At 30.9% G+C, this 12744-nt stretch overlaps 1 protein-coding gene across 1 annotated transcript; it reads right to left on the bottom strand.

Annotated features, from left to right (window-relative positions):
* Positions 1-6565: 6565 nt before the first annotated feature.
* LOC105366886 (talin-1-like) lies at positions 6566-11689 on the bottom strand. Its single transcript, XM_011505481.1, has 2 exons — positions 11017-11689; positions 6566-7586 (listed from the first exon to the last, which is right to left on the bottom strand). The coding sequence occupies exons 1-2, from the start codon at positions 11650-11652 to the stop codon at positions 6702-6704; spliced, it is 1521 nt and encodes a 506-aa protein (XP_011503783.1). The 5' UTR covers positions 11653-11689; the 3' UTR covers positions 6566-6701.
* Between the last annotated feature and the right edge of the window lie 1055 nt (positions 11690-12744).

The following is a 12744-nucleotide window of genomic DNA, read 5'->3' as shown; positions in this document are numbered from 1 at the left end:
CTTGCACTGACCGGCAGTTACGCTTGATGGAGAGCGAAGTGAACTTTACGAGTGAGCTTATGTTGTCGAAAATGTGGGCACGCGGCGTCTTTACAGTATACTTGCACTGACCGGCAGTTACGCTTGATGGAGAGCGAAGTGAACTTTACGAGTGAGCGTCGCCTCATGGCGCGTTGCGCTTAAATGTGCATGCGGCGTCTTCAGCGCCGGCAACAGTGTCGATGCGCGTCCCTTCCAGAAATTTTCCTTTGGCGTGAGAAAACGAAGCTTCTAGAAGTTTCGAAGGCGTCCCTTTTTGTGAGTGCTGGCAGTAAATAATATTTCAAATCGTAACCTTGCTCGGACTTGCCGAGTTTTGTTTGTAAACATTTTCTCGAGTGCCCGCCTCGGTCCGCACGTGCGGTATGCCGGGCTGCGTGTATGACCTTTCTTTTTTGAAATTCATGGAACTGCTTCAATCCCGAACAGGTACAAAGATTGTAATAATGTATATTTATATACAAATTCTTGATAACAGGAAAATGAAATCTCTTAATAAATTATCGTTGAATATCGAAACAATTATCATTAAATAGAAAATTTTATTAAATCGAAATAATAGAAAATATATATTTGTAATACATTCAAATAATACTTGTAAAATTATAGTCATACGAGATCTATATTCTTACAATATTTAAAGAAAATATGATAAATAAAGCAAGTAATCTAATAAATATTTAATTAAAACCTATAAATATTTCAAGTAATTTAAAATTATTTATTTAAATGAAAAAATGTTAGTCTATACAAAAATACTTTGAAAAATATGATTCTCTAGATTTCTATATATATAGTATAAAAAAATTAAAAGGGGAGATAAAGAGAAGGTGTTTAAAATTGTAAGAATATTTGCAAGTCATTAGACATTTTGAAAACGAGCTATTAGAGTTCCAAAACAATTCATGTCGTTAAGCATCTGGCAAAAACATGTCAGTCAAAGTTGTAAAAAACAAGTCATAAAAATGTAAGTAAAAAAACACATCGTTTGAAATCCGGAAAAAGGGTATTACAGGCAACACTGCAACGCATACACTGTTGTCAAACCCAGCTACATGTGGCTCGGATAGTGAAGTGAGAACGCGCCAAAAAAGTTCCCTTCATGGTGGGGTTGCAAGTAAAAGGCGCTCTGATTGGAAACGCCAATAATGAAAGAATAAATTCGATTGGAGACGCCAAGAAAGAGGCGCTTTGCCCGCTTGCCCACTTGCCCGCAATCCTCCCATCAACCATCTGGGACTTAAACACCAAACTTTAGATATTTGGCCCTCCTCGCCCGGTACTCTATTTTTAGACAGAAGAAATGAAGAAAGGAAAGAAAAAATTCATTTAAGTATAGAACAAAAAACAATAAAATAATTCATGTTGCGTATACATCAACAATTTAACAGTCAATAAATAATACGCATTTAACTATCCAATATAATTAATTTTAATTTACCAGTAACAATATTATGATATTTTTTTATAATCCCGTTATAGACCTCTTTCGATTGTGTTAAAATCTATTGTAAAGGTAAAGGATGTAAAGTAAAGGAAAAAAGAAAAAATTGTATAATATCATTTATAAAAATATATAATTTAAATATCTATACATTTGTAGTAAATTTTATTTTAGATGGACTTTAATGATTAATATATAGAACTAGAACTAACTTAGTAAAACCGTCTGTTCGTAAGTATCTAAAAAAGATGTCAACAAATATTATTCACAAGACTTGGTGTTTGGAATTCCAGTCACCAGAATTGGTCGAAGAGCAAGATAGATGGATTAGACCGTACCACCGGTTTAATGGTGATGGGAGAGGGATGAGTGAAAGGTTAATGCATCGATTCAGTGTAAACGCAATTGGTTTTAGTGACCTTTATTTAAGGTTATGTTACATTGATTGTTGTTGTTACCGATCGTTATGAGAATTGTTGATTTCGTCGTGATTTAACGGTTGACCATTAACTGTAGAACGTCGTCCGGGAGTGCAAGGCAAAGACTGTGCTGGTTGTACTGGGTACGCATTATTGTTCTTAATAGAGGAGGGAATTGCAAGAGTCGCGAATCCATAGGCGCTTTTATCGGTGGTTATTTTTGGGGAGAGAATAGGAAGAGTCTCGAATCCATGGGCGCTTTTTTCGGCGATAGCACGTGTGGAGAGAATCGCAAGAGATGAATTTGTGGGTAATATCAAACAGTATCAGCTCCCTCTTCAGCGGTATGATCAGAATCAAGTTGCAGAAACCTGTTGGTGCTGAGCCGTAATAATAATAATAATAATAATAATAATAATATGTGTTACAAATAGTTTGCTGGAGATGCCAGTCTATGTCGTCACCCTCAACGCGGTCTGACTAGAGTCTCGTTGCAGAGGGTGCACCGATAGCTGGCTAGCAATAGATAATAAATAATGTAAACAAATAAGTATACCTTACACAGACGTGTAGAACTTTAACTGTTATGACTTACACTAATTTCACTTTGACTTATTCAACAAGACTTTTCTTCGTCGTCTGTTGCTCCTTATATATGATTACGTACATTTAGAGTGTGTAATTCTTGGAAATCCTGTCAAATTCTTGGAAAGTAAGGTTTAGTAGATTGGAGAATCTTCCTTTGTTAATATGCGTATACAGCATAAAGCTTAAATTCCATGGAGAATGTTCGTAGCGAATACTTCAAATATTACGCATTAATAATAAGTATAAATGTAATGGAATCATATTAAATAAAGCGATAAATTTTCATTGCTGGGTAGTTCAATCCTGAACATTCTACCCGCCATCATCACTCTAGATGATGATTCTTGTCGTTCTATTGGATGGGTAGCACTGCTAATTTGTGAACTGCCCTTACCATCGTGGTGGACAAAGTCTTTAATGTAACTATTCTGGTGAGACCGTCTCGACCTCACCAGTGAGTCACAATAACTCTTGCAAGTGGCCAGTTACAGAGAAATAATCGTTCGTCTGTGATGAGCACTAATTAAATTAGCCAACTTGGATATCATTCCATGGGTAGTGCCATTTTGAACTTGACAGTTGTTGATGCAAGTAGTTAGTCGACCACTGTGACCAGAGTCGTTGTACACGTTGCTTATCAGCTTCCAGCGGGTTGTTCCTGAAATTTACAATTTTTTATGAGATGGTTGTGGGATAGTAGTAAATGGGTTCTCGATTACGAATGTCCGGTAAGTGCTGAATGGTCTTTGGAGTTATCGCGCATTAATTCTAATGGCCTTGTATTCAGGATCGCGTCAATTTGGGCAAGCAGTGTGGTGATTTCTTCAAATGTCCTTTCTCGAATGGTGCGCCTTATGTGAAACTTGGCGGAGTTTACCACTGCTTCCCATTTTCCTCCCGCATGTGGCGTAGTTGATAGATTGAATTCCCATTGAGAGTAGTCTTTCAAGATGGTCTTAGCTGTCTGTTATTGTTCTTGGGAACCTTGTGTACAGTTTGTAGGATGCTTCTAAAAAATGTCGGAATGCCGCGATAAATCCATCTGTCGGAATTTTACTTCTCCCTGTCTAGAGTTTTATCGTTAAAGCGACTGGCATAGTCAACACCTGTGTTTGATAACAGTTTGATGGTTTACTCGAGACAGCGGTAATTGGTCCGTTAAATGTTGAGCATGGATTCCCTTTCTGTCATGCACATGTAATGCATCGTCGAGTCTGAGACTATTTTGAAGTTCGTCCGCCAAGGTCCAATACTGCTGTCGTTTGTATGCCAGGGTTAGTTGAGTATGCTGTCGAAAAATACAGGAGGGCCAAATATCTAAAGTTAGGTGTAAACTCTCAGATGGTTGATGGGGGGATTGCGGGCAAGTGGACAGGATAGTGCATGTATTCAATAATAAATAGTTTCGTTATTTATTATAGTTTATTGCAATAATTGCATTAGTTGTGTTATAATGAATTTTAGTTGATGTTTGAATGTCTTCGTTTCTTGAGTTTTGTATTGCTATTCCCACAGAGCAGTAATGTGCGTTGTATGTACAGGTAGAAGGTTGATAATCTTTCTGGTCTTCTATATATAATACACGTGGTGGTGGAATTATACACGTTGAAGAACAAGGTCGTAAGCCCCCGACTTCCTTGTATGGTCGCACGAGGCAGTAGCTTGATTTGCTTTGTTATTGGCTTATTGCTTACCCTGTAGGCTTTGCAGGTGTGCTCTTGGTGGCAGTTCATCTTGGTGGTAGTTACTGTTTTGTGTTTTGCTGGCTATACCTCGTATTATTTGCTGAATTTATCTCGAGCGGCTCCTTATAGGTTATGATTATGCTGTGCTCTGTGCACCACTGTTTTCTTGTTCCATTTTCATTTTCTTGCACTACTGTGAGTGTATGATTTATTTGCACTTATTCTAAATTGGATATGACCAGCCTTTGCCTCTTAATTCTTAGCCTTTACTATGTATGTCTACATCCTTGTTCTTTGGCGTTCTTTTTTGAGAAGAAGCCGGCAAGGCTTCTTTTGTGAGAAGAAGCTGTTGTGCTTTGACGGCGTCTTTCTTAAAAGCATTCTCGGCCACCGCGTGGTCTTTACGAATTGCCTCCTTCTTGGCTTTTCCAATCAGAGCGCCTCTTTCTTGGCGTTTCCAATTAGAGCGCCTCTTTCTAGGCGTCTCCAATCGTATTGATTCTTTCATTATTGGCGGCTCTAATCAGAGCGTTTCTTACTTGCATCCCCACCATCAGGGGAACTCTTTTGGCGCGTTCTTGCTTCACTATCCGAGTTACATGCAGTTGGGTTTGACAACAGCGTATGCGTTGCGCGCCGTATACTACAATGTTGCTTATATGACCCTTTTTCTAAATGTCAAGCAACGTGGTTTTTTGCTTGCATTTTTATGACTTGTTTTTCACAACTTTGAACGACATGTTTTTACCAGATGCTTAACGACTTGATTTGTTTTGGAACTCTAATAGCTAGTTTTCCAGATGTCCAATGACTTGAAAATATTCTTACAATTTCGAACAATAACATATTAAAGGATTTGTTATTTATTTGTGTAGCAGAATTGATGTGTGCCAAGAAATGAATCCAGAGTTCTTCTTAGACTTGGATAATTCTTTGGAAGAGGATTCTTGAATGATTGCGAGCGAGTTCCGATGACGTAACAAATACAACACGCTCTCGTAGCCTTGCACGTTTTATTTTCGTCCCTTGTATTCCTATCGAATTATTCTTCCAATATCTCTAATCTGCTATTGAATACATCCACGAAGGTGAATTCGTGTTTTTTCAGGGAAATTTGCTGAGAAGGCCTGAATCTTAGTCAATGGTAATGTGGCGAGAATTCATTCAAGATGTTGTTGAAAGGGTGAGTGCATCTTCTTGAGAACTCCATTGTAATCAATTTTATATTGTACAATTAGCAATACAATTTACATTTCTAGTTTTTTGACGGATTGATAGCGGTGAGGACAGCGCGATGATAGAACTGCCATTTTTTCTTAGAGAGAGACCGTCTTGAAAATTACTTCAATCCCAAACATATAAATATAATAAAATGTTCGTATAAATATATATTATATTAATATAACTATAGTGTATAAGTAAAAAATAAATATAAAAATGACTTCATTATGTTTTGAAAACTATTTTGGCAACCATCAAATGTATGCTAAAAACAAATTAACCTACATTTTAAAATAAAGTATTTTACTATAAAAATAATAATTATTTCGTTTTAATGTTACCTTACTAAAATAAATGAATCGCATATAAAAAGGTCAAATCAGCTAAATGAAACAACATGGTTGTACCCTATTTTATTATTTTCTAAATATTGAAATATTAAAAAATTAACGCTAGACAAGATAGGGTATGTAAGAATTAGATTAATAAATAAAATATACATGAAAAATATTCTATATTGTTTCATTTACACACATTTTGATTGACATTTATTTAATGTTCTACATTTGATTGACATATTTAATTGTTTATATAACAATACTCTGTATTTATATTCTTTTATAAAAAATTGTCAAAATTTTCAATTTGTTTGATTAATATAGAATGAAGATTGTTAATTTTGTAAGGTTTAAGGAAATGTTAATAATATATTGTATATAATTAATTTTTTATTATGAAAAATAATCATACAAGATAATTGTGATATTATTTATTAATAGTCATTAAAATATGTTTATTCATTGTAAACTAATATTTTGTCATATTCTTCATTCCTTAATAATAGATATTAAATAATTTGTATTGCATAAACCATATTACAAACTGTACTATTTACATAAGAATTTTCAATTTTAAAACATCAGTAATATATATTAAAAAATTGTTTTTCTATTATTTTATCATTTTAATATATGTAAACTGTTTAAAAATAATTATATATCATTAATAAAATTAATTTATATGTATAATATTAAAAGTATTAATATGTTTACATAACATTGCAAAACCGTACTTAATAAATTGAGAGATTGGATCATGATTTTATGATACTATCGCTAGCTTTGTTGATCTTATATCCGTTTAAAATTTTTTACTAATATTATTGACAGTATTTATAAACTTAAACATCGGTCTTAATTATTAATGTAAATTTTTATTATATTTTTTTGTCAAATGAATTCAAGTGATATGATAAATCAACATTAGTTGTTTTAAATTTTGATTCATCCACGCATGGAAAATACATTATAGATCACACGAATTTTCTAAAAATATAGGAGCACATATTTCCGCTTTTTTTTTTTTTTCGAGCGTATTTTGAGTTACATTAACCTTTTCAGGACTAATTAAATTTTCATTAAAATTTTTAATATGATTCATGTTTTCTGATAAATTTGGAAATTCTTCCGATGATTTAGAATCACAAAATTGTAAATTAAAACAGTTTGATGGTAAAGCGTCAAATTTTATTTCACAATGTGAAAACGTATCGTCATTATTTTGATCAATATCGATATCCAAATCAGATGCATCACCACGGTTTCGATATTTTGCTTGTCTTATTGCAGTAAGCCTCCCTCTAGCTTCTTCAAGTTCTTTTTCTATACGTAATACTTCTGATCTTGCATTAATTTCTTGTGCAATACCACCCACTATTCGTCGATTTAAGATAAGCGACCGTTCTTCTTCATGTTGTATTGCTTGTTGAGCAGCACGAACCAAATTATCTGTAGCTCGTTTTACAGCATTACCCGCGGCTTGTAAGCGTTTTGTACTTTCACTATCAAGATCAGCTTTTACTTTGCAAGCTACTAAAAGTTGTGCAGTACTACTGGCGACCTGTTTAGCACTGGAAATTAATTTTTCTTCGCTACTGAGTCCTTGAACTAATGTATTTGCAGATTCTACCAAACTATGTGTAGCTGCAGCTACCATTCTAGCTGCTGATATTAATCCTTCAGACCATTGCCCATCATCCGAACTCATTAAAGGAGTTCTTGAAACGATGCCAGAAGATATTAATTCTCTTTGAGCAGCACTTGCTGCTTTAATTAAAGCTGAAGTAGCTGCAGCTATTGATTTAGCTGCTTCTAAAATAATTTCGTCAAAGTTTAATTCTTCTTTTGTTTCCTAAAAATATAAAAATTAATTATTATATATTCAAATATTAAATGTATTAAATTACTTAATTCTGTAATGACGTATTTATTCTCATGAGTTTGCAAAACCTTTAAAAATTTATATAAACTATACATGGTTTTGCCACATTTATCATTAAAATTTAGAACTAAATTTATTTAAAAATTTATAATGACAATTTTTGCATTTGCTATATCTCTGAAAATTTTTAATGAAAATCTTGAGACATTTATATCAGAATCTTGCGGCAGTAAGAATGGTACATATAGATATAGGAAAATCAGGTAGTATGACTACATGAAATGGATACTGGTGTTTTGTCTTTCAACAAATGAATATTGTACAACAATATCAATTACAAGATCAGCAAACTATTAAATTACTTCAAATGAATATGTTTGTATTTTTATTATTGTTTGAAATTAACAAACAGGTAGTTATGTTTAATAATCAATGTCATTTTAATGACGCTGACAGATAATAGAAGTATGAATATAATTAACAAATTTTTAATTAATTGAATTTAATTTATAAAAGTTATGAAATAATATTGTATCAGATATCACAGAAGATGAAAGAATTACAAAAAAAGTTTTGTATTATTAATAATACGGAAGAATATTAAAAAAGGAATAATTACGAGTCAAATTATAATGTAAAATCAAGATAAAGAGAACTAAAAAAATATGATACTGATAAAATAAAATTAAGAAAAATATAGTTGAAACTTTTTATTGTCCATAATACAGATTGCCGATGAATGACAAAAAATATGAATACAAATTACACAAAAAATGAAAAAGGAATATATTAATTTTTCATTTGCAGAAATAAAAAAAAGACATGAAAATACAAAAACTATTAAAAATGAAAAAATGTATGTATTGGTAAGTGTAAATATTTTCTAAAAAAATTAATTAATATAAATTAAGAAAGTAAGAATAGAAAAACCGCTATTAGAAAGGTTACTCAGAAGGAAAAACAGAAAAATATTTTTGGCAACAAAAAAAATTGTGAAAAAGTAAATGTGTGTAAATAAATATAAAATAAAAGTAATATAATAAATAAAAAAGGGAACAAGCGATAATAAAAAAGGAATAATATATACTTATTAAACACTAATGGAAGATTCATAGGAGAATAGAGCAAGTTAAAGGTTTTTTTTCGACAAGCTGTATTAACGACTAGACAGCAACGTGTTCCGATTTTAATTTACTAAAATACTAACATCTGAAAAATAGGGGATTTGTTTATAAAAGCTAATATATAAAACTATGATTGAAATAAATAGAAAAAAAAACAGAACTTTAGATGACCTACATCGAAAGTACTTATTATAGAAATATAATAAAATTTAGATAGTAAATATAAAATGTTGTAAAATATTAATTCAATTTAATTTTCATTCTTTTGATGTATTTCCATTCGTAATCACGTAAGTCGACTATCGACCATGTTTTCTTCTCGATTCATTGTTATTTTTTGGTAGTTTATCAGTTTCCTCTTAATTAACGTTCAACATTTAGAACCAGAAAGCTTATTATGCAAGGTTAGAAGTTTTGCAATCCTTTATAATCATATTTTTTAATTAGTAAAATATATTAAAAAGATAAAGACTCAATAAAACAAGTCTTTAGTTTTCTTATCAAAGTCAACTGCGCAGTGTAACTGTCATAGTATCAAATTAATTTTACTTAATTTTGATGAGAGCAACACAATGAAGAAGGTATTAGATTTTTTCTATTACTTAACTAACTGTGTGATTACTTCAACTATAAAGTAATCACTTATCGCATTCACGGTATGCTCGTATAAAATTATTAAAAATATATTAATATAACTAAAATCACTAAACTCCCAGATAGTTGATGGGAGGATTGCGGACAAGTGGACAGGATAGTGCATGTATTCAATAATTAATACTTTCTTCATTTATTGGTATTTATTGATGTCATCCCGTTAAATTACACTATAATAATTCTAAGTGTTGATGATGAATTTTTATCTGTATTGCTTTTCCTTTATGGCTGCTACGTGGTGGTAATATGCAGTACATGTATAGGTAGGAGTGTGTAACTTCCCTGGTCCTCTTCGTGTTGTGCGCATAGTGGTGCAATTGTACACGTAGAACTGCGAGGTTGCACCACTGTTTTCTTGTTCCATTTTCATTTTCTTGCACTACTGTGAGTGTATGATTTATTTGCACTTATTCTAAATTGGATATGACCAGCCTTTGCCTCTTAATTCTTAGCCCTTACTATTTATGTCTACATCCTTGTTCTTTGGCGTTCTTTTTTGAGAAGAAGCCGGCAAGGCTTCTTTTGTGAGAAAAAGCTGCTGCGCTTTGACGGCGTCTTTCTTAAAAGCATTCTCGGCCACAGCGTCGTCTTTACGAATTGCCTCTTTCTTGGCGTTTCCAATCAGAGCGCCTCTTTCTTGACGTCTTCAATCGTATTGATTCTTTCATTATTGGCGGCTCTAATCAGAGCGCTTCTTACTTGCATCCCCACCATCAGGGGAACTCTTTTGGCGCGTTCTTGCTTCACTATCCGAGTCACATGCAGTTGGGTTTGACAACAGCCTATGCGTTGTGCGCCGTGTACTACATTGTTGCTTGTAATACCCTTTTTCCAAATGTCAAGCAACGTGGTTTTTTTCCTTATATTTTTATAACTTGTTTTTCAAGACTTTGAATTTTGCCAGGTGCTTAACGACTTGATTTTTCGAAACTCTAACAGCTAGTTTTCCAGATGTCAAATGACTTAGGAATATTCTTACAATTTCGAACAACTACATACCTTTCTATTACACCTTTTACATAACTACATACCTTTACATATAATTATGTGTATCTGATGGAAATCTAAGCATTGCAATATTTCTTAGACGGGTACGATAAATAAAATAAAAGTAAATATACATACAATGATCTGAATCAACAAGGATAAATTTCATCATAGAAATATTGAATAACCTCAAAATGGTATTACCAGAAATAAACTATTAACAATAAAAAAGATAATAGGCTTCTTATTACAATATGTAGAAGATAAAAAAAATTAGAAATAAACTGCTAACTATCTTATAAATTGCAAACTGTTGAGTAAAACTTAAACCAAATTAAAGTTTAAGCTTAAGCAAAAAAATAGAATTAAATTATCATTATTTTTATCCGTATTATTAATCATATTATCTAGAATATTCTAAATTTTAAATAGATGTAAATTATAAACTTACCAGCAATATTTTATAAATACTAATTGAAGAAGAGACTAGTTACTATAATAATATGTTTGACTCCTGGTTGATTAAAATTCAACAACCAAGAATATCAAACATATCTTATAGTAATCTAATAAAAAGCTTTTTCTATGAAGTTTTAGTAATATTTTATACATATATATATAATAATTATTATTACCTGAATATTTTTACGAGGACGAAGATTAGCTAATTTTTTGGAAGCTGCATCTATACTAGCTGCAGCTCCTAATAATTCATTTTCAGCAATGACTGCTAAATCATCTGGATCAACCCATTTATTTCCTTTTAAAATTTCAGTAACCGCTATAAGCTCAGTAACATTTTGTGATATTTTACGAGAAACTGGTAAAAGCAAATGCTTACATTCACTTGATTTTGTTGTTATTTGAAGTATTACTTGTAGTAATTCTCTATAATTAATAGCTATATCCTGGCCTGCTTTGATTATACGTTCTTTCATATCTTCAGTTTTTGCATAATTCCATCTAACGGCTTTACAAATTAAAAGCATATCACTGATTGACTTTCTGCCCATATTAGCAGCAGCAATTATGTCATGTTGCTTACAGCTATTTGCAGCAGCTACAGACTTTGCTGTAGATGTAGTTATATTTTTAGTGCATCTTATAAGATCATCCAATGTTGTGTTATTTTTTATGTTTTCTGATGAATTTAATGTTCTAATTTCTTGAGCAATTGCTTCAATAGTTGATTCTAATGCCCGTGTGCCACGTGCATGCTCATCTTCAACTGCTTTTACAGTTTTTAACAATGATGTGACGTTAGTAACCATTACCTACAAAAAATGTTTGAAATATGTAAATAAGTAGATACTGCTGTATATATACTTCATATACTTTTAAATGGAATAATTTACTAAAAATAAATTTTGGTTTAAATTATATCTTCAAAATAATATAATTTGTCTTTAAAATAATTAATTTATATTCATATAATATAATTTATCTTCGAAATATACATTATAAATTTAAATATGGAAATCGTAGTAAGAAAATTTAGCAGACTAAGACATTAAAAAAATTCTTTACCGAAAATTTATATAAGGTATTTTCATAAATTAAAATTCTATTTTAAAATAACATAACGTATAAAGTTTTCAATTTTTTAATTAAATACCTGTCAAATATGTGCAATTATTTTGATTATTAATATATTTAAGCAAGATATTTGACCTGTATTAACTTTGTTACATTAAATTTTTTATACTAAGGTGTTTTTGTCAATTTCATTGCACTTCCATCAGAATTATTACCAAATTAAAAAAAATATTTCTCTCGAAGTAGAAATCAAGATATTTAATATCCGACTGAAATTTGTAAAAAATTGCATACATACAGTATTTCAAGATTCAACAATACTATCACTCTTTCAACTATTTAAAATTCTGATATATCTATAAATAATGTATTTTATTAAAAGGAAATATTGCAATATTTATATGAATTTATTTAATAATTATTGTTGCCATTTTTAAACATTCATTTTAAATACAATGTATTGCATGATAACCCAGCAAATATTATAAAAGTGTTAGAAATAGTTTTCATAATAACTAGTGAATATAAAATAATATTCTATTGATTAATATTCTTATTATATTCTCATTAATTTTATTTAAAAATATTAATATTCTTCATATATATATATAGATATACAGTAACATAAATTATCTTTTATATTTAAAATAAATACTATATACGACTTTTGATTTTTAATTACATATAATATATTGTTCAATATATGAAATAAGTTGTAAAAGCATTTATTTTTAAAAATGTTATAAAATTATTTGTGTAACGTATTCATAAATATACTTATAGAAAATGACATGCATCATTTAGATACGAAGAAAATTAGATTTTCC

Source organism: Ceratosolen solmsi, unplaced genomic scaffold (assembly GCF_000503995.2).
Source record: "Ceratosolen solmsi marchali unplaced genomic scaffold, CerSol_1.0 scaffold90, whole genome shotgun sequence".
Lineage (NCBI taxonomy): Eukaryota > Metazoa > Arthropoda > Insecta > Hymenoptera > Agaonidae > Ceratosolen > Ceratosolen solmsi.
Note: the sequence above shows the minus strand (reverse complement) of the source record. Positions and strands in the feature narration are given on the sequence as shown.